The 22735-nt window shown below is 43.5% G+C and overlaps 1 protein-coding gene across 1 annotated transcript in view; it reads right to left on the bottom strand.

Annotated features, from left to right (window-relative positions):
* LOC118850876 (protein lifeguard 2-like) overlaps positions 1–22735 on the bottom strand; it is a 35434-nt gene that overhangs the window by 4503 nt on the left and 8196 nt on the right. Inside the window, exons 3-8 of the mRNA XM_036760515.1 lie at positions 20156–20209; positions 19863–19953; positions 9819–9856; positions 9624–9711; positions 8015–8104; positions 540–587 (exon numbers count right to left, since the gene is read on the bottom strand). Coding sequence (XP_036616410.1) covers positions 540–587; positions 8015–8104; positions 9624–9711; positions 9819–9856; positions 19863–19953; positions 20156–20209 — 409 coding nt within the window. The remainder of the gene's footprint in view (positions 1–539; positions 588–8014; positions 8105–9623; positions 9712–9818; positions 9857–19862; positions 19954–20155; positions 20210–22735) is intronic.

Here is a 22735-nt window from a genome sequence, read left to right as displayed (position 1 = left end):
TAAACTGGGAATGATAGTGCTGGTGTTTCCAAGCGCTCTTCACCTACATTCTGAAGGCTAGGTAATTAGGAGTTATTCCTTGTTATCTTTATCTGTATGTATCTATGCCAGTTTAGTCCCTGCCCATCACAACTGGTCTAAGGTGTTATCATAGTTAGAGAGCAGGGCCTGGAGTCAGATTTAGCCTCACACGCTTACTAGCCATGTGACCCTAGACAAGTCACTGAACCTCTCTTTGCTTCAGTTTCCTCACCTGTACCTACCTCCTAGGGTTGTTGTGAATGAGACAATATTTGTAAAGCACTCAGCACAGTGCCTGGCCCACAGTAGGTGCTTAATAAATGCTCATCCTTTCCTTCTGCCCTGCCCCTGGATCTAGGAAGACCAAGTCTTTACTGGGCCCCACAAATGTGCAGCCATGCCACATGGCAGCGTCCTTCTGCAGGGGCCTCTGGGGCTGAGCTTAAGTAATCAATGTAATCAAAATCGCCTACTTCCTTTCTTAAAAGCTTTAGAAAAGGCAAGAAAAATGGACTTACCCCTGAAAATAACAGGGTTCCAAGGGCGGCGTATATCAAATGGAGCCACTGTAAAGCCAGAAGAGAAAGTCAGGGGCTTCTGGCTTCTGATGCAGGCAAAACCAACCAACCAACCAACAGCCCAGCGGCCATGGGCACCCACCATTTAGAGAGCAAGGATGACGCCCATCGTCCCTGCTCCTCTGGAGCATCGGACTTACTGGGCACCGTCAGGACTTGGCAAGAAGACAACCAGGGGCTCAGGGAGCTTGTAACTGACTGGAGACAAATCTCATGTTCTGAAATGGTCGGGCCTCCAGTCCCTTCCCTCCACTCACCCAAACTGTCCTCGTTCGCGCCCTCGCCCCCTCACCTGGACAGCTGCAAGTCTCCTAATTGCTCTCCCTGTCCCGTTTCTCCCCTCTTCACTCCACCCTCCACACAGTTACTAAGCTGATATTCTTGTCAGGCCATATCACCCACATCACCCCTGCACCCCCAGCTCCAGAAGTTTCCCTGGCTCCCCGTGGCCTTTAGGACAAACTCTTCCGCTTGGCTTGTGAACCTCCTCTAGGGTAGCTCTGGCATCTTTCCAGGAAGTTTAAGCAAGATTTCCACTTATGGGGAATTTACACCCCAAGCCTGGGGTTCTTCACATTTTCTGCATCACACACCCAAGGACTCCTCAGAATAATGTTTAAAATTCACAAACAAAATACAATACAGTTACAGAAGCTTATTGAGATAATGGAAATTCAGCTCTCAAATTAGAACAAACAAGTTCACAGACCCCCAGAGTTAAGAACCTCTGCTGTGGCCAAACAAGCCCCCTTTTCTGTTCCGTCTCCGCCGTGTCCCCACCCCGCGCCTCCCCACTGATTCTCCCCTCCATGTGGAACCCCCAGCTTCCTTCACAGCTCACATCCTGTCCCAGCTGCTCCTCCCAACCCCATCAATCATTTTGCATTTACTTTTTAACATCCTTTTCCAAGGATATGCTGTATCCCTCGGGTAGAACAGAATCTCTTTAAGGGCAGGGACTGCCTCATGTTTGTATCTGCTTCACCAGTACCCAGCATGGTGCCTGGCACACAGCAGATACTTCAGAAATGTTAGATTGATGGAGAAGATTAGATCAGTTGGATCCCAACTTTCAGCTGTACTAACATCCACTTGAAATGTAGTTTTGGGGAGCTGTGTATCACTTTCTCCAGAGCATCTGGACAGTGTGTCTGTATCCGTTTTTAGTCCTTCCTAGTCAGCAGTGAGCCAGCATTGCCACCCATCCCTGGCAAACAGCATCCAATCTGGCACTGGTCAGAATAGAAATCAATGAATTGTTGCAGTTTGTACTTGGAACCGTGTTCCAAAAGACCGAGTAGTCTTTAAAAGGCTCAGGGAGAGCTCCCTTCAAAGCCAGACATTTCAGATTATGGATGGAATACTGACTCTCATCTGTCACTTAAAGCTTTGACGGCAAATGCACCTTGGTGCAGGGCTGCTCCCAAGCCTCCTAAGCTGCCATCATCAAGAGGCAGAACAGAAGGCCACGTCCACCCTCAGGTGGAGCCTGTTCTAGTGGCCATCAACCTTTTTTCACGTTCCAGTGAGGTTTCACGGTATGACTCAGGGGAATGGAGAATATTTCCACCCCCTCTATAAGGTATTTGTGATCTGTCTTCCACTGGCCTAATGTTTCTGCCATCTCATCATTCCCCGAAGTCAAACTGCCATCACACTTAGAGGAGAGGTTGCTTGGACATCTACACATAAATCAAAGCAACATCTTTGACAACATTCATACTCATCATTACTCACATATGAGTTACCTGTTACAGCTGGCAAAGGTCTTTCTTTAGCCTCTTGAACAGGTAAAAACCCAACTCTATTTTTCAAGCTTTATCCTCAGTGCTGCGCTAAGCGGCCCTCTGTACTCATCAGAGTCATCATTTTATTAAAGACCCCCCACCACATACATACACACACACCCCTCACATGGAGGAAGGGGCATCACACACTAATGTCCAGTAACTGTTCTCCATCTGAATTTTTTTTCCTGGCAGCATGTGGTGGTCACATGACTCTGATCATTTACAGAGCATGTGGATAGTGTCTTGTCCTAATCCTCTTCCTAGAGGGACTATCCCACCATCCCCTAACTCTCTAACACTGTCCTTCAGAACTGACATAACACTACCATTCTAATAAACCAAGCCTACTCCAAGTGTCCAAAAACCCTTATTTACATCTATACTTGGCAGGTGATAATATTTTATTGGCAACACTACAGAAGGATCAGCATAACTCCATAATGCCAATATTCAATCAATTACCAAAGGACAATACATTAGTTGACCAAGCAATTTAGTCAAATATACATACATGTGTGTGTGTATGCATGGATATTCTGACCCCCAATCTTATATCTCCAACTGCCTATTGAACACCTCCAACTGGATGTCCTGGGGACATCTTAAACTCACATGTCCAAAACTGACCAGATTTCCTTTCCCCTCCAAACACTCTCTTATTCCCAGGTTCCATATTACTGTGGAAGGCACTGCCATCCCCCATCACTCAGATGACACACAATCTAGATGTCACCCTCAGGGCCTCCCTTTCTCTCATCACCCCAATTTTCACATGTGGATTCTACTTTCCCATGTCTCTTGAACGTGCCCCTTCTCTTCTCTGACCCTGCTACCAGCCTGGTGAGGACCCACATCAACTCAGGCCGGGATGACTGCAAAGGCTGCTGGTCAGTCTCTCTGCTCCCAGCCTCTCCCCACCCCAGTTTATCCTCCACTCAGTTTTCAAAGTGATTGTCCTATAGTGTTGCTGTTTATCATTTCAGTCATATCCGACTCTCTGTGACCCCATTTGAGGTTTTTTTGGCAAAGAACTGGAGTGGTTTACCATTTCCTTCTCCAGCTCATTTTACAGATGAGGCAAATAGGGTAAAGTGACTTGCCCTGAGTTGCACAGCTAGTGAGTGTCTGAGGCCAGATTTGAACCCAAATCTTCCTAACTTCAGGTTAGGCACTCTATCCACTGCACCACCTAGCCACCCTCCCTGTAGTACAGATCTGATAATATTACCCCTTTCTCTCCCATTTAATAAACTCCAATGGCTCCCTATTGCTTTTGGATCCAAAATAAAATCCTCCAGCCAGGCTCCCTTCTATTTTTCCAGTCTTCTTACAGCTTACTCTCTCCCAACTTACTCTCTCTCTACAATCCAGTGGCACTGGCTCCCCTCCACTGCCTTCCTCAAGCCAAACACTCCACTTCCCAACTCTGCATTTTCACTTGCTGTCCCACATTCCTGGAATTGTCCACCTCCTCAACTATGCCTTCTGGTTGCCCTGGCTTTCGTTAAAACTTGGCCAACATCCCACCTTCTGCATGAAAGCTTTCCTAGTCCCCCTTAATGCTCCTGCTTTTCCAGTCTCTCCTATGTGTATCCTGTTTGTACGTATTTGTTTGCATGTTGTCTCCACCATTAGACTATGAGTTCCTTGAGGGCAGGGACTGTTTTTTGTCTCTTTGTATCCCTAGTGCTTAGCACAGTGCCTAGCACACAGTGGGCACTTAAATATTTGGTGACGTGAGCCCCTGAAGGAAGTAAAAAGGGGTAAAATGTTACTGGGCAATTCTAAGGGGGGAGGAGGTACTTATACATTTTTTATCCTTAAGAAGAGATAGTCATAGACTAGATTTATCAACCAAGGTAGGTGGCTGTGCTCTTTTTTTTTCCTTTAATATATTTAGTTTTCAGCATTGATTTTCACAAAAGTTTGAATTACAAATTTTTTACCCGTTTCTACCCTCCCCCCACTCCAAGATGGCATATATTCTGGTTGCCCCGTTCCCCAGTCAGCCCTCCCATGTGTCACCCCACTCCACTCCCATCCCCCTTTCCCTTCTTCTCTTGTAGGGCAAGATAAGTTTCTATGCCCCATTGCCTGTGGATCTTATTTCCTAGTTGCATGCAAAAACTTTTTTTTGTTGTTGTTTTTGAATGTCTGTTTTTAAAACTTTCAGTTCCAAGTTCTCTCCCCTCTTCCCTCCCCACCCACCCACCCTAAGAAGGCAAGCAATTCAACATAGGCCACGTGCGTATCATTGTGTAAAACCCTTCCACAACTGAGTATGTATGGTATTCCCCCTCAGGCCAAATCTGATGAGAGCAAGGTTCACTCATTCCCCCCTCACCTGCCCTCTCCCCTCCTCCCACAGAACTGCTTCCTCTTGCCACCTTTACTATAATCCACCCCATTCTATCTCTCCCTATCTCCCTCTCTCAGTATGTTGCTCTCTCATCCCTTAATTTCATTTTATTTCTTTTAGATATCTTCCCTTCATCTTCAACTCACCCTGTGTCTGCTCTCTCTCTTTTACATATATATATAGACATATATAGACATATATATACACATACATACATATACACATATATATACATACATACACATTCTCATATATATATATATACATAAACATATACATATATATGCATATTCCCTTCAACTACCCTAATACTGAGGTCTCATGAATCATACACATCATCTTTCCATGTAGGAATGTAAACAAAACAGTTCAACTTTAGTAAGCCCCTTGCAATTTCCGTTTCTTGATTACCTTTTCATGCTTCTCTTGATTCTTGTGTTTGAAAGTCAAATTTTCTATTCAGCTCTGGTCTTTTCATTGAGAAAGCTTGAAAGTCCTCTATTTTATTGGAAATCCATATTTTGCCTTGGAGCATGATACTCAGTTTTGCTGGGTAGGTGATTCTTGGTTTTAATCCTAACTCCATTGACCTCCGGAATATCATATTCTAAGCCCTTTGATCCCTTAATGTAGAAGCTGCCAGATCTTGTATTATTCTGATTGTGTTTCCACAATACTCAAATTGTTTGTTTCTGGCTGCTTGCAGTATTTTCTCCTTGATCTGGGCGCTTGGAATTTGGTGACAATGTTCCTAGGAGTTTTCTTTTGGGGATCTATTTGAGGAGACAATCTGTGGATTCTTTCAATTTCTATTTTACCCTCTGGCTCTAGAATATCAGGGCAATTCTCCTTGATAATTTCTTGAAAGATGATATCTAGGCTCTGTTTCTGATCATGGCTTTCAGGTAGTCCAATAATTTTTAAATTATCTCTCCTGGATCTATTTTCCAGGTCAGTGGTTTTTCCAATGAGATATTTCACATTGTCTTCCATTTTTTCATTCCTTTGGTTCTGTTTTATAATATCTTGATTTCTCATAAAGTCACTCACTAGCTTCCACTTGCTCCAATCTCATTTTTAAGGTAGTATTTTCTTCAGTGGTCTTTTGGACCTCCTTTTCCATTTGGCTAATTCTGCCTTTCAAGGCATTCTTCTCCTCATTGGCTTTTTGGAGCTCTTTTGCCATTTGAGTTAGTCGATTTCTAAAGTGTTGTTTTCTTCAATATTTTTTTCAGTATTTTTTGGGTCTCCTTTAGCAAGTCATTGACTTGTTTTTCATGGTTTTCTTGCATCATTCTCATTTCTCATCCCAATTTTTCCTCTACTTCTCTAATTTGCTTTTCCAAATCCTTTTTGAGCTCTTCCATGGCCTGAGACCAGTTCATGTTTTTCTTGGAGGCTTTTGGTGTAGGCTCTTGAACTTTGTTGACTTCTTCAGGCCGTATGTTTTGGTCTTCTTTGTCACCAAAGAAGGATTCCAAAGTCTGAGACTGAATCTGGGTGTGTTTTCGCTGCCTGGCCATGTTCCCAGCCAACTTACTTGACCCTTGAGTTTTTCGTCGGGGTATGACTGCTTGTAGAGCAAAGAGTACTTTGTTCCAAGCTTGAGGGGATGTGCCGTTGACATCAGAGCTATTTCTATACAGCCAGCTCTGCCACACCAGCACTCCTCCTTCCTCAAGAACCACCAACCCGGGTCTGATGCAAATCTTCAGCAGGCTCTTTACTCCTGCTCTGATCCGCCACTTAATTACTCCCACCAAGTGGGCCTGGCGCTGGAAGTAACTGCAGCTGTAGTTCTGTAGGTGCACCTCCCCCACTGCCCCTGGTGCGGTGGCCGAACAGCTAACTCTGTGCCCCGCAGCTTTTCCCACTAACCTTCTCTGTTGTCTTTTGTGTTTGTGGGTTGAGAAGTCTGGTAACTGCCACAGCTCACTGATTCAGGGTGCTAGGGCCTGTCCTGCCCAGCTCCTGGTCTGGTTGGTCCTGCTGCCTCCCATGCTGAGCTCTGTTCCCCTCCACTCCGTTTGCGATAGACCTCATCCAGCGACCATCCAGGCTGTCCTGGGCTGGATCCCTGCTTCCCTCTGCTATTTTGTGGGTTCTGCGGTTCTAGAATTTGTTCAGAGCCATTTTTTACAGGTTTTTGGAGGACGTGGTGGGGAGCTCATGCAAGTCCTTGCTTTACAGCCGCCATCTTGGCTCCACCCCACCCCGGTGGCTGTGCTCTTAAGAAAAAAAATATGGGCCATGGGAAAAAAGCAATACTTACAGCCACAAATGAAATGGAGTGATCAATGAGCAATATTGTAGTCATAAACCAAAGCCAATTTACCCACTCTGCACAGGAAATAATGGTGACCAATGGTCCTTGTGGGGTGCAACTACATCCAGAATATTGTCTATCAGATGTATTAGATTCCTTTTGGAGAAACAACATTTGGCACAAATAATGACTTTTTCTTCACTTTAAAAATCAGGGGATCAGTGTTCAAATCACTTTCTGCTTTCCTTCCAGCAGAGAGAATACTAGCTCTGGAGTCAGGAAGCCCAGCGTTCAAATCCAGATTTAGACCCTTATTAGCCATGTGATTCTGGGCAGATCACTTAACTCTGTCTGCCTCAATTTCCTCATCTGTAAAACGAGTATAATAATAGCACCCACTTCGCAGGTGCTTGGCACAGCGCCTGGCACACAGTAGGCACCTAATGAGTGCTTATTCTCTCCACACCCCCCCCACCTTTACCTTCCACTGGTCCAGATGATGACCCGGCAGTCCTGGTCTGTGGCCTCCCATGGATTCTCCTTCCTGCCCTGGGGAGGTCTTCCTCACTCTTCTCTCTTTAGCAACCTCCTCAGAGCGGCTCACAGGCTGTCTGTTCCTCCTCGACCATCCCTTGCTCTCGCTACATGACTGGACCCTTCCTTCTTTTGATCCCACATTTCCCTTACACTTCTTGCATGTAGGTCATCCCTGGACGTATTCTGAAAGGTCTTGTTTTTGGACCTCCCCCAACTGTAATTCCTTGGAGACTGAGGTGTTTGGGGATCAGAACATCACTGGGATGGACGCCTCTGTTAAAGATGGATTTGTGTTTCTGGGAGCAGCTTAGGAGTCACTGACAAGATTTTACCATTTCCCACCTGCCATCTGGCCTACTCTCCACCTCTCCCTTCCATTCTGAGCTCAAATCTCGTATACATTCCTAATGATGGGATGGTAATTAAAAGATTCCTTTTGTAGAGGGTTTCCAGTTGTACTTACATAGGAGGGCATAAAGAAAGAAAGCGCTCCATAGAGGACTAACACGAAGGATAAAGCCCAGAGAATCGCAAAGTGGTTGGTAAAATCGAACTGAGGAAAAAATAAAACACCCAATTAGAGTATGCAAAAAACACTGTACTTAGAGAAACTGCTGGTTGGTCTCTCCCCCTGCAGTCTAGTCTCCACTCAATTTTCAAGGCCATCTACCATGTCATCTTTCTATTTAATCAACTCCAGTGGCCTCCTAGAGTTATTGCCCAGAAGCCTAATTGCAGACATTATTAGAGCATCTTACAGTTCACCTAAAAAGAATTCCCTTACATTGTCCCATTCAGTCTTCACCACAACCTAAGACACAGGAACTGAAAAGATTGTTGGCTCCATTTTGCAGATGCATCTATAGCATGCTGCCTGAAATCTGCCCATTTGCAGACAAGCATTTTGGTCTAAAAAAATAGCCAGACAAGAATAATTTAGGACCATTCAAAAGAATTTTAGTGCTAATAACTCAGACCCGACCCAACTGGAATAAAACAGAGAAGCCTAAACAAGAAATAGTTTAAAATCATCAAAACAAAGTTTTTATAATCACAGTCACTTTTTTTATTTTTCTGAACTCAGCTGAAAATCCTCTTATGGCTACAGCACCAATAGTCTTTTTTTTTTTTCAAAGTATTTATGTGAAAATGCCCTATCATTAGCTACTACCACTAGTAGTATTCTATTCTTGGGCCAGGCCTCTGGCTATTTATAAGCAGGCATGCCTTTGTGCAAATGGGCAAACTTTCGGCATGTAAGCACATGTGTGATATAGTACATTTTAAAAAAAATGCTATGGATTGAATTGGCAAATTTGAAAACATCCTAAATCTGAACCTGGATTCTAATTTCTAACTTTTAATGAAGTGTGCTGGATAATAATGTAGTCTTCAACACCTTCTCCCCGTGCCCTTGCGTTAGAACCCATTTACAAAGTGGCCTCACTAATGTCTGTAATCAGAGACCTAGAAAGTGGAACTATTCCCTGTGGACAGAGTACATGCTGCTACAGAGAAGCAGGTAGACAGAGCTACCATCTTCATGGTTTACCAACTGAGGGTATATGGGCCTGAAAGAGTAAGCTGCTGGGTGAGGCCTACCAGTATCCTGACTCCTGGTGAATTTGACCAACAGACTTGGGAGTCTCTTGGTGGGGCCTCCAGGTGCAACAGATGGAGAACAGGTCTTGGAACCCTACCCAACCCAGGCTGGGACAGATTTACACCTGGGTTCTAATCCTACCTCTGATACTATATCAAGGGAAAAAAAATCTCCCTCAAATATTGCTTTAAACAATCTTGGGAAAGGGAAAAAAAGCCAACATTTCTTAAAAGGGTTTGAAAGTTCCTAAGGGAGCACATTCATTCCTCACAGTCTTGGTGCTCTTACATCTTGATAATTAATCAGTCAAAAACTATTTATTAAGCACTTACTATGTCTCAGACATTCTACTAAGACCTAAGGATACAAAGGCAAAGGAAGCAGGCCCTGTCCTCATGGAATGCTCATTAAAGCCCACGGGTGTTTCTGAATGGCCCTTATAACAAACAGACAATCAAATCATACCTACTTTTGTCTGTAGCGCAAACAAGGTGAGGCCCCAGGTCACCAAGGCTGTTCCGCCTATTGCCCACATCACTTCTTCGGCATGATAGAAACTAAAACCGAACAAGGATGATCACTGTTCACACACATCAGCAGAAGCTCACTCTAAGAAAGCAAACACATGACTAGAGAAAGCAAGCAAGCCAAGCCTGTGACTTACACGGATACGGCTCCCAGCAGTAGACCTTCCACAAGTGTCTATAAGGAAAGTCAGAAGAAATGGTCCAGTCAGACTACTGAGGTGTGCAAATCCGCAGAGGGGCAGCGGGGAGGCTCAAGACGCACTGCAGGACCAGGGCAGGGAAACCACCTGGGGATCTGAGGTGGGGGTTTCCTTGTTGCTAGCCCCTAGCTTACCTTTGCCAGCTGAACTTCTATGCACCAAATGTTGGTTATATAAAAGACAATCAGAAAGAAGGGGACTAAGGTAAGCTCAGAATTGGTACATGATTTAGACATAAAGGGTGACGTCATAAGCAACAGAGAAGAAATTATCTATCAGATCTATGGACGGGGAAGAGTTCATGACTAAATGAGAGATAGGGAGGCTCATAGGAGGTAAAATGGACAATTTCGATTACATAAAATTAAAAAGTTTTTGCACAAATAAAACCACTGAAGCTAATGTGAGAAACGTGGTTTTGGCGATCACTGGACTTCCTAGGCAGGGCCAAAGTCCTGAAGAAGAACCCTGTGATAAACCCTAGGGAAGGCTGTACAGACCACAGGACTCCCAGAGGAAGATCAAGTGGTAGCCATCCCTTAATCTGTGGGGATCACAGGGCCTCCTAGGGGTCAGACCCTAAGGAAGACCCAAGTGATGGCCCCTTAGGATGGCAGTAAGATCACAAGGCTCCCGAGACAGGGCCGGAAGTCCCATGTGATGTCCCCTTAAGAAGGCCGGAAGTCCCATGTGATGTCCCCTTAAGAAGGCCGTGCAGACCACAGGGTTCCCCAAGGGAATCCAGAGTGGAAGCCCTCTTAACACCGCAGTGGGGATCACAGGACACCCCAAGACAAGATCCAGGAGTAAGCCTGGCAAGCTTCCGCTGCCTGTTGCTTCCCTTCACTTGACCTTAGGAAAATCCATGTGATTTGCCCATTCACACCCAAAGAATTCAGGACCAGAGTGGGCAGAGGAAGGCATTTTATTACGCTCCCCGGGAGAGCGGGGGTAGTGCTCGCGGGAACACTCACACTGATACGCAGGAGCAGGGGTAACCATTCCCTCCACTCCTGCTAGAGTCATGGTTAGTTTACAATCTTTGTTTTTTTACATAGTTTTCCTAGGTTATACAGTTTATATAAATAGGGTAATAAGGATACAGAAGCAAAAGTGAAGTTAATTAGATTTTCCTTGTCCTAGTTTAGGATTAAACTATATTCTTTTACTTCCCCTACGTTCCCTCTTTAACATATGCAAATATGCAAATCAGTAGGCCTGGATTCTTGACCAAGACCAGACCCTAGATAAGCTTGAACAGGTTCAAGTGGGTTTGGCCTCTCTAATTCCCTAGACTGCCTTCTCAAAAAGTATGCACATGCGTACAAGCCTCTGACCTCTCACCTGACCGACCTTGAGGCCTGGTCTCTGCTAAAGCTGGGGTGGGGGAGGGCAGGGAAGCACACCTTAGTTCTGTGGAAACAAAACTCCTCCTCCCATTTCTTACAGCTAATATTAGAAGGAAAAATGGGAAACTAGAGGAAAAAATTACAGCAAATTTTTCTGATTTCTAAGTTACATAGGAAACCAAGTCAAATTTTCAAGAAAAAAGCCACTGCCCAAGTGATTAATAGTCAAAGGAAATGAATAGACAGTTTTCAGAGGAAGAAATCCAAGGTATCAACAGCTACATGAAAAAAATGATCTAATTTTAAAAAAACATTAATATAGCACTTACTGTGTACCAGGCACTGCACTTTACAATTATCTTATTTGAGCTTTACAACCACCCTGGGAAGTAGGTGCTATTATTATCCCCATTTTACAGATGAAAAAACTGATACAAACCAGGGTTAAGTGACTTGACCAGCTTCACTATGCTAGTAAATACCTAAGGCTAGATCTGAACTTCAGTCTTCCTGACCCCAGGCTAGCACCCTATCCACTGTGTCACTTAGCTGCCCCTAGAGAAATGCAAATTAAAACAACTCTGTGGTACCTCACACTAATCAAACTGGCTAAGACAAAAAAGGAAAATGGCAAATGCTGGAGAGGCTGTGCGGAAACAAGTACGCTTATGCATTGCTGGTGGAGTTGTGAACTAGTTCTACTATTCCGGAAAGTATTTTGGAAAACTGCTGTTACACTGTGCTTATCACCTTTGACCTAGCTCTATAACCCAAAGAAATGAAAGAGAAAAAGGACTCATATGTTAAAAAAAAAAATATTGCAGCTCTTTTTGTGGCAGCAAAGAACCGGAAACTGAGGGGATACCTATCAACTGGCGAATGGCTGAACAAGTTATGATATATGAATGTGATGGAATATTACTGTGCTCTAAGAAACGGTAAAGGGGAAGGTTTCAGAAAAACCTGTGAAGACTTGCACGAACGGAAGCGAAGTGAAGTGAACAGAATCAGAACAATTTATACATAATAACAGCAAATTTGTAAAGATAATCAACTCTGGAAGCCTTAGTAATTGATTAACACGATGACTAAACATAATTCCAAAGGTCCCATGATGAGACATGCTATCCACCTTCAGATAGAGATCTGATAGGCTCAAAATACAAAATAAAGCCCATTTTCTTTTCCTTATTTCTTTCCCCCTTTTTTGGATGTGGTTAACAAAGTCATTTGTTTTGCATGACAATACACATTTATAATGGGTTTTGTTTTTCTTGCCTTCTCAATGGGTGGGGGAGGGAGAAGAGAGAATTCCAAACTAAAAATAAAACTAAATAAATAAATGAAACAACAAGTAGTGAGTAAAAACCATTATGTCCAAACAAAACAACAACAGAAATTGGAGTTCTGCAGATTAGAGTGTATGAAAAAATATATATAAAAATGAGTTCTTTAAACACGAGAAAAATAAGGTCTCAACTCTATCTAGAGATCGAATCTTAGTCAAGAGAAGTCTCTCTTCAAAGTCTCAGGGGAGGACAAGCTAGAAATCAGGGGCATGTTGAGAAGTCAGCTTCTCCTGTGTCTGCAGGTTCCAAAGTCTTTTTCAGTGCGCCTCTCCTAAAGAGGGTTCTCTCTGCCAATCTGGAGTCACAACCTCTTCTGCATGAAGTAAATACAGCCCAGAACCAGTAGCTCTGAGGTGTATCTGCGTAAATAGTCTACTGGAGAGGCATGAAACCCTAAAGCTTTAAAACTGATTGTATTTTTTAGTCTCACGTGACTTTTTTTTTATTAGTCACAAGCTATTTTATCTTTTTCTGCACTTCTCCCATCACTAACTCATTGGTCTCTGTGAGGTAAATAAAATGTGATGACTTCACAGGGAAGATATGTATAAATATATATCTATATCTATACTAAGAAATGTTTAAAAATCAAAAAATAGGGAAGTGAAAAAAAAAATTCTGGGGCCATGATAGTATGATGGCTCAGCCTCTGGCAAAGTTTACCCTGAAACTTTTTGCTCAGTAGGAATAGGGTCACTGTGACCTGCTTTCCTTTACTGTAGAATGGAGAGGGTCTCCCCCTCCCCTTATCCTATTCTCCTTCTTTAGATTTATAGATGTCACCTCAGTTGTAATCATTAACTAAGGGAATGGGAATTGGAGTTTCTGTGCCTCAATTTCCCGGTTCTTTGTCTTGCTTTCGTGCTCAGATTGTAAGCTCACCTCCTAACCAATGATGAGAAGGGTCGGAGGTGGGCGGGAATTCTCTGGTGTTAGGAATTATGGGTGCTTTGCCCCTTGTAAAGCGCCTCCTTTGCTGGTTCTGCTCTATGCTAGCAGAGGATGGCCAATTCTCGAGAACTGAATAAAATTTATTTCTGTTCCCACCCTGAGGTGGCTCCTTAATAACTTTTAATGGGTGAGGGTCTTTCATCCCACACAGTCTCTTTCCAGAAATTCTTACTTGATCACCAATGACCATACTGACAGTAGCACCTAGAATCAGGGTGTGGCCAACAAGTCCCGGCAGCTTGCACTTTTGCTGAGGCTCCTTCTGGAAGCCCCTGATCCCACAGAACGAAGGGGCCAGGCTCTCCATTTCCAATCTACTTGTTGACTGGCTGCCGAGCCAGAAGTGAGTGTACATAGAAAAGATTCCCACAGGGACAACTGAGTTCCTGCCTGAATGCCTTTGAGTGAGGAGGCAAGGACTGTGGTGCTACGGTGGGGAAGAGAGGGCTAGCACCAGCAGCCTCCACTCCCCACCCAAGCGGATAGGAAGGCAGGATCTCATGGCTCTCCTTTTGCTTCTGTTTCTATCCTGTCCTTTTCTTGATGAGCTGGAGAGCTGGAGATGGAAGAGACTAGGCTGCACAATCTCGTTAGATCTCCAAAGATCCAGGGATGTGAGTCCATGGCCAAGCTGACCACCAGAGCAGCACCTGGGAATGACCTAAGGGGTCCAGCCTAGCTGTGAATCAGGTTCTGACAGGTGACATATCCAGTAGCCTTCCTCTAGGGATTTGACTTGTCAGAGCAAGTGCAGGTTGGGTTAGAAAGCCCCAGTTTATAAAAGCTACACACCATGTTTGTTTGGAGACAGATCAGCTGACAAAACTAAGAATCAGAACACCATTCTTTGTTCAACAAAGGAGGTTTTATCTATGTTTGCCCTCTGGTAATTGGCTGATGTCCAACATCAATCAGCAAATTCATGGACTGTGCTAGGGTTCCTGGTTTTGTTTCTGACTTTGTAAAGGTACACCAGGAATTTCAAACACCCAACTTTGGAACATCCCATACATGCAGAATCTCCTGCTGGACTTCTTGCACAGAGCCCTTCCCATCACCATTTCTATCCAACCCCATTCTGCCCCCTCCCTCAGTATCCTCCTTTCTCCACTCCCCAACCCTCCAACAAATACTTAGCACCCAGCATGATCCTGGCAATCACTAAAGCTGCCTTGGGCCAACAGTGCCACCCAGTGGCAAATTCAAGTATTTACTCATCCTACTACTCTTGCTTTCCTCCATTTTTCTTACCCTTAAACATATCCTGCCCTTTTCCCATCTTTTATTACTCGTAGCCCAAGGCAATCTCTTTCTCCCATGTAAGCACATCCTCTTCATCCTCCTCCCCAACTCTCTTTAATGCAAGGCAATAAGCCTTTGCTAAGCCCCTATTACAGAGAGGACACAGTTCTTGGTGCTGGGGCTACAAACCAGGAGTTACAGTTATGACCCAGGACCTCAGGAAGATCTCTCTCCAGTCTCTGAGATCAGAGGTCTTTCTCCTTACTGACAATTTTGTGTGTGTGGCTTTTTCAGACCCTCCTTATTAATCAGCTTGTCTGACACTATGCCAAGGTGTTCCTGTCAATTAAAGAAATTCACAAAACTTGCGATTGGTCGGCTCTGCCATACCCTCAAGCTGTCATCTTGCGTTTCTCCACCCCTTCTGTGCCAAATTTACAATCCATCTCCATCCACTTCCTTACTGGCCATTCAAGTAGTAGCCCTCTACCAAAACTCTTTAAGTTTATGAACATCTGCTCAATCCGATGACCTTTTCTCGGACGTCATCCCACTTGATCCATCTGTAGCTTCTGACGCCGCAGACCAGGAGTTCTCAGAATGTCATCCAACGACTACTGGGGGTCCTCAAGACCCTTTCAAAGAATTCTTGAGGCTGAAACCATTTTCATAAGAATATTAAGATATTTTCATGTCTAATACAGTAAATATCAATAGATGTAATCCAGGTGAACAAAAGCTCCTTGAGATCCTCAGTAGCCTGTAGACTAAAAGACCAGCAAACAGCTCACTACAGAAGTATTTATATTGTTGAGGAAGTAACAGAACCATAGTTGATAAGTTTCTCTCCCTTGATGACAGGAGACGGTCAGTTAAAGAACCAGCCAGCAGCAGTTTAGAATAAGAATGGGACAACAGAGAGAAAAACTGGTAAACTCCAGAAACAGTGGATGAATTAAAAAAGCAGCTTCTAGAAGCCTCTAAGCCCCACATGTTTTTTAATGCCTAGACAATTCAGAGGTCATGCAGAATTTATTAAACCTGGGGTGTCTGTTAGTTCTTTAAGAAGGAGAAAAGGAAAGAAAGGAGGCCACTTGTGTTGGATTTTAAGATGTGTGTGGTCCCATCCAAAACCCCTCAGCTGAGATTCCTCTACAATCTTCCTAAATCTGGAGGTGCAGTCAATCCGGTGGTGCCCAAGCATCACCTAGGGCAGTGACTTTTGTCTGAACCACTTCACAGGCTCACTGTCTTCAGGAAGGCAGTGGCAAATCCCAAAGGGGCCTTTCTCAGGCTGCCCTTTTCCCACTCTGATGGCATGGTTTAAGCCACAGCAATGGAATATCTTTATTAGGGTGACTCCAGACAGACAGCTGAGTGAGCCCCTTCTAAGAGTCCAGGTCCAACTCTGAGGTGGAATGGATGGCCTGCTTAGCATTTCCCGTGGGCCAAACTTTTAAACAAAGCAGCAACAGATGTTTATCATACACTCTGGATACAGCAAACCCTTGAGAAGTGTACCTCTCCAATACAGCATCCTCTATGTTTAGCCAAGCTGGTCTACAGCGGAAAACTTGAAACTCCCACCTGAACGAGGCATTCATACAGACCATCTCTGCTTCTCTCTTTTGCCTCCCAGAATCCTCCTCCTTCTAGCTGTTAGGACTCACTCCTTTCACAAATCTTCTAATATCTGTTTATTTGCATATGTTACATATGTTCTCTGGCCCCGCTGTCTCAGATTCAGGAAAGTTACATCTGCCCCTCAGGACTCTAGTATTGGAGGGGTTTGTGGGTGTCTCTTTCTCTCCCACTAGCTCAAGGCCCCACTGGCTGTGTAACTCCCATTATAAGGGGGCCGGTGACAGACACCCCTATTACATGTAAATACTTAACATAATACATTATTATTAATGTATTAACATAATACATTAACATTACTAAAGGAGATTTCCTTCAAAGATACAGCCAGAGCAAACATACAAACATTTTCCCCAGTACCTCTAGGGCTACTTTGCCTTACCTTGGTGTCTGGGGTGAAGTAGGCTCAAAATTTAGCCAAGTTCCTGGATAGCATAGGTCCCACCAAGTTCATGTCTAGATGCAGCACAATTCCTGGATGAATTCTTCCTCTGCAAGATAGCCCCCTTGCTCCCCAGGACACTGGTAGTGAGCTGGCTGAACAACTCTGCCTGGGCTCTGACTCCCAGAAGCCTGGGGCTTGCTCTTCCCAGCTTTTGAAACTATCTCTAAGAGTAAAGGAGTCACTGAGATCCCCTGAGGAGTGAATAGTAGGAGAGACAGTAGCTGAACTTGCTGGGCCTTTTTGAATGTCTCCACAGCCTCAGAAAGGCTCCTAAAAGTCCATATGTGCTCTAGCCTCTTAAACAGCCACACCTGCTCTAGCCTCCTAAATGGCCACACCTGCTCTAGCCTCCTAAATGACCACACCTGCTCTAGCCTCCTAAATGGCCACACCTGCTCTAGCCTCTCCAAGAGCAATGTACCAAGTATTCTCCAAATGTAAACATCATCTAAAGCACACTGGACATGTTATACATGTGTATGTACTACATATCATGTGCCCCTAATACATACACCCACATATATTCCAACTAGACTCTAAATTCCTTAAGGTCAGGGACAATTTCAATTTTGCCCTTGTATTTGGACCTAACACCGAGTCTTGTCAATAGCAGAAGCTGAATAAACGTCTGTGGGGTTGAGCTGAATTGAATGATGCTCCTATATTGAGAAACAGAAATGTTTTAAGTTTTAATGTGAAAGTCAGTGAGATCAGTCTCTGAAGTTTCTGAAGGTTCCCAAAAATCCCTTTTAGAAAATCCTCATTCTCCTCTTGTTAAATCTGTTTTTCCTTTTTAAAAACTCAAAATGTCTTATCCAATATTATTTTTCTATTTTTTGCTTAATTAAAAATATTGTAACAGTGTTATTTCTGCCATTAGCCATCGCAAATGCACAATATTCCAAGCACACTATAGACTAAATAGATTTTTGTGGGGTGACCCAACAGCCTAAGTAACATTTATGGCATTCCTTCTGCAAACTGTGACCCCAAATCTCAAGCCGTGGGTTTATACGATCCAAGGTCAATGCTGGAGTAGAAGGTTTCTTCTAACTTATTCTCTTTGGCTTGTGCCTGTACCCAGAATTTCCCTTGGTAACCCTGTAATTTGGGTCATTTACCACCCCCCCGCCACGTTTCCCCCGGGGCTGTCAGAATATACTTCATGTTTAGGTCACCGAACACGTAGGTAAAAGGGGCCCAGGTCCCATTCAACGATGCGAGCTAACAACGTCAGCTAAAGAACAGCTTTTACCACCCTTTATTTCATGCCACGTAAGGAACAGAAAAAACACGGGCAATATGCAGGAGCTTATGATTGTTCTCTCTCTTCTTCTTCCCTTCCATACCCCCAGAGACTACTCTGAGCTCCTGGCAGAGCTGCCTGACCCCTTTCATAGGCCCAGCTTGCAGCTCAGAACTACAACAGCTTGACCTAATAAAACCTTGTCTAGAATCAAGAGTCCAGGCTCATCCCTTGTCATTCCTTCTGTACTCTCCCGTCACTTATAAAGGTACAGTCCCTGTATATCACACTAAGGGGCCTCTGGGCACACTGCTCCACATTCCCAGCTCTACATATTTCTCTGCCGACCTGGGAAGCTGCACAATGGTAGGCAGTTGACCCAAGACAGAAGTTAGCCAATTTCCTGAAAGCCTTCCTCAGTGTAAAGTGCATAGCTCTTTAAACACTCCCAGCATTAACCCTTTGTGCCCTGGCAGACCTTCCACAGCTAGGTGGTCCTAACTCTCACATTCACTCTCAGCACACAACATACAATGTCCCATTAGGCTTATGTTGCAAAAATCTGTCCCAAGTCCCCAAAACAAATAGAAACATAGTAGGAAAACATAGTAGGAAACATAGACTTTAACTTACAAGTTAACCCCATGTACTTCTATTGTTCAATTTTGAGAGCTGTCCTATCTCATGCCTTATAAGGCCAAGTAGCCCAGATATCAGCCTCCCATGCCTTAAATCAAACAATCCTGGATGGGCCCCACAAAATATGTTGCAAATTCCAAATAACTAGGAAATAAAATTTTAGGATAGAACCACTTTGTAAACTGAGAAACTTCCTGTAGTTAATAGAATGACCAAGTGATTCACCAAAATACCTGTGTCACACAAAACACTGCTTATTGAACCTCCCAAGTCATTTGCTAAAGACTGGCCAAAATACATATAACATCGGGGATGACACAACAGCTACTCGGTGTTATTAGAGGGACCCAAAAGTTTGGGGAGAAATGCTATTTTATAAGCAAATTTATTAATTCATACATGAACTCCTTAAGTTCAGAAATAGACTCAATTTCTCTCAAACAATGAATATCTACCTTCTAATTTTAATGAGTCTGGTATCACTACAAAGGAGGAGGAGGAGGGAGTGAGGAGGAGCAGCTGACTCTGTGACCTCACTCTCTTCTGTACCGGTCACAAGATGAAAGGACACACACACACACACACACACACACAAACAAATATATTTCACTCAACAGGGAAACAGGAGAGAAAGGGGAGAGGGGAAATCTGATTAAGGGAGAGATCAGTCCTGAGTAAAATGCACCCTAAGGATGAACAAAAGTATTTACAGCTCTTTTTGAAGGGGCAAAGACTGGAATCTGATGGGGTGCCCATCAACTGGGGAATGGCTGAAGAAGTTTTGGAATATAAATGTGATGGAACACTATGCTACTGAGTTCTTAAAAGTGTTATAACCAGCCAAGATTCCACATGCTATCCCCCTTCTTGATAGAGAATGAAGAATGAAACAAATATTTGTTTGGACATGGCCAAAGTGGACATTTATTTTGAGTGACTATACACATCTGTGATGAGTTTTGCTTTTCTTGAAGAATGGGGGTTGGGGAGGGAAGGTGAAAAGGCAAATATCGGCTGATTAAAATAAATAAAATATATTTTAAAAATAAGAAAGTCTGCTAACATGACAAGACTTATCCCAGGGATCAGATATAATAAGTCTTAAGGATTTCTACTTACAAAAATGAAGAGTAAAAAGAAATTCTCTGGCACTTTACGACGGGCATCTTCAAAGCAAGCTAGTGTAATGATTAGGCCAAAAAGTGCAGGGCTAAAAGACAACATTAAGCTATGTTATTAATATCTAATACTTAACCACATTATAAGATAGCCAACAATATGTAGTGCAAGAGCAATGTGGTGATTATTTAGTATATTAAATAATTTTAAATTATAAAAGTACCAGAGTAAAAATGAGGTTGTGTGTGTGTTTTACTAGAAAGACAGTTTGTTTTAAAGTGGATAATACTTACAAGAGAGTGTAAGTGAACCAGGGATTCAGGAGCACCCACGTTTTGATAGGTATGCTAGTCAGAAATAAAAAGATAACAGTGTTTAAAATAGGCCTTATAATACTAAAGAGTACAGATAAGCAACGAAAACAGTATTTCAGACCAACTCAAAGAGAGGCATCATGGGAGGAAAAGAGTAAGTCCCAAGTGTGATTTACAAAAGAATTTTCCAGTAGCCATGTGCAGGGCCCAAGTGTTGAGCGTCTTGTCTTCGCCATCACTGTCCTGCTCCCCCCTGACCCTCCCGCCATCAACCATGAACCTCCTAAGCATGGCTCCCCAAGGCTCAGTCCTGGGCCCTCTTCTTTCCCCCATTAATTTCATCCACTCGTATGAGTTTAATTATCATCTCTAGGCAGACAACTCCAAGCTCTATATTTCAGCCTTCATTTTTCCCCTTAGCATCCCCATTTGGCATCACCCAAACCACCTTTTAGACATTTAGAATTGGACACCCTGGAGACATCTCAAACTCATTGTGCCCCAGACTGAATTTACCATCTCTTCCTACACACACACACAGATCATAAGGGAATTTATGCCTTAACTTTCTTAGCATCATTTACTTAAGATGAGGACATCACATAGTTGCTAGAGGCTGTAAAATTAAGCTTATCAACTATGTGGCCGGTGTTAACCACCTAGTTTCTTCCCCTCCTGTCATCTGTTTTTTGGTTTATAAATCACTCTCTTCCCTAATTTGATTTTTCAAATTCCGCTGCATTCCTCTTGCTCAGGTAAATCAAAACCTGTATGAAAGGCTGCTGAAAGGGAAGCTCTGGGCTCACTAATTTTTTGTCGTTGTTCCATGATGCCTGTGCTCTGAGCATAACAAACTGCTGTTTTTCCCTATCTTTGCATTATTGGTGGTAGGACTGGCAACAAACAGTACCCAACCAACAGTTCCCTGGGCCTCGCTGTGTTCTGAACTTCTTTTGTGGTCCCAGCTGTCCTTGCAGGCACCGGGTTTGTAGCCTGGGCATCATCTTTGATCCCTCACCCCCCTCATCCACACAGTTGCTGAGGCCTGTTCATTTTACCTCCACAATAGTTCTCCAATTAGACTTACACAACAATCAGCCCAGTGCAGGTCCTCGTTGCCTCTCCCCTGGACTGCCACCGCAGCCTCTTCATTGGTCTGTCCCCATTCTCTCCCTTATCCAGCCCATCCTCCCCTCAGCTGCCAAAGTAATTTCCCTAAAGCACAGGTCTGATCGTGTCACGCTTCCTTTTAATAAACTCCCGTCATTTCCTACCACCTCGAGAGTCAAATACAAACGAATTCCTGTTTGATGTTGAAAGCCCTTCGTTACCTGCCTCCAGTCTACCTTCCCAGACTTACCCTGCTTCATGCCCTCACACGCAACCCACCATGCCTGTCTGAGTCTTTGTACAAGATGTTCCCCTCCCCTAAAATGCAGACACACCTCACTTCAAACTTCAGAACTCCTTTGGGGTTTCCTTAAAGCTTAGCTTAAATCGTCCTTATACTCCCAACAGGTAGTGAGTTCTCTGCCCATCTCCCCCCATTATCTTGTATCTATATGCATATATATATATATATATATATGTGTGTGTGTATATATGTGTGTGTATATGCATATACACACATATATACATGTAGTCTATATAGGTGCTTAGCAAATGCTTGTTTATTGAACATATGGAAGGCAACAAACACTTATTAAGCATTATGTGCCAGACACTGTGCAAAGCACTGGAGATACACAGGCAAAAAAATCCCTGATCTCAAGGGCTTACAAAAGGAAATGGATCGACTGACGGACTGATAAGAGGACTTCCTGTCTCTGCTCTCTCCCTGTTTCAATCCATCTTTCAAAACAATGATGGATTAATATTCCTTAGGTACAGATTTCTTTTTATGACATCTTTATTTTAATAGTTACTGGATCATTTGCTAGGTATCATATGGGGAAGAAAAATCAATTGACTCTGATACTCAAGTGCAAAGTGTTACCCAGCATCTGCATTTGGCCCTGGGCCTCCCAGGTTTCTAACAATGGAGTGTGCTCCCTAACAGTTTAATTTTAGTCCATCACCTTAAGGTATCCTGTGATCGGCATTCCGAGCGTCAATGACTGCAATGCATCTTTTGACTGGTTCATCGATCTTTGGATTTTGATCTAGAAAGGGCATCATCTAGTTCAATCCTTTCATTCTACAGATGAAAAAATAGGAACCCTGAGAAGAGTTACATGACTGCCAAGGTCACAGTGCTGGGATTTGAATCGAGGACCATTAACTCCTAAGCCAGTTTTCTGATATACCGTCCTGATTTATCTGTATTATAAGTTTAAATTTTTGTAAATATGATTTTCTTAACATTGAGCCTAGCTTTGAGAGAGGAACTGTGTGTATGTATATACTTTTGTGGAATGTGGAATAGCCACAGGGAGACAATCTGGGAGAAAAAGACCCAAACTGAAAAATAAGAATGAGCTGGATGAATCTGACGAATAAAGAAAATCAGGATTTACTATAGTTGGGGGGAAAGAGGGTAATGTTAAAGCATTAAGTTAG

The sequence above is a fragment of the Trichosurus vulpecula genome, chromosome 5 (genome assembly GCF_011100635.1).
Source record: "Trichosurus vulpecula isolate mTriVul1 chromosome 5, mTriVul1.pri, whole genome shotgun sequence".
Taxonomy (NCBI): Eukaryota; Metazoa; Chordata; class Mammalia; order Diprotodontia; family Phalangeridae; genus Trichosurus; species Trichosurus vulpecula.
The sequence above is the reverse complement of the archived record's forward strand: the minus strand, read 5'-3'. Positions and strand labels throughout refer to the sequence as shown.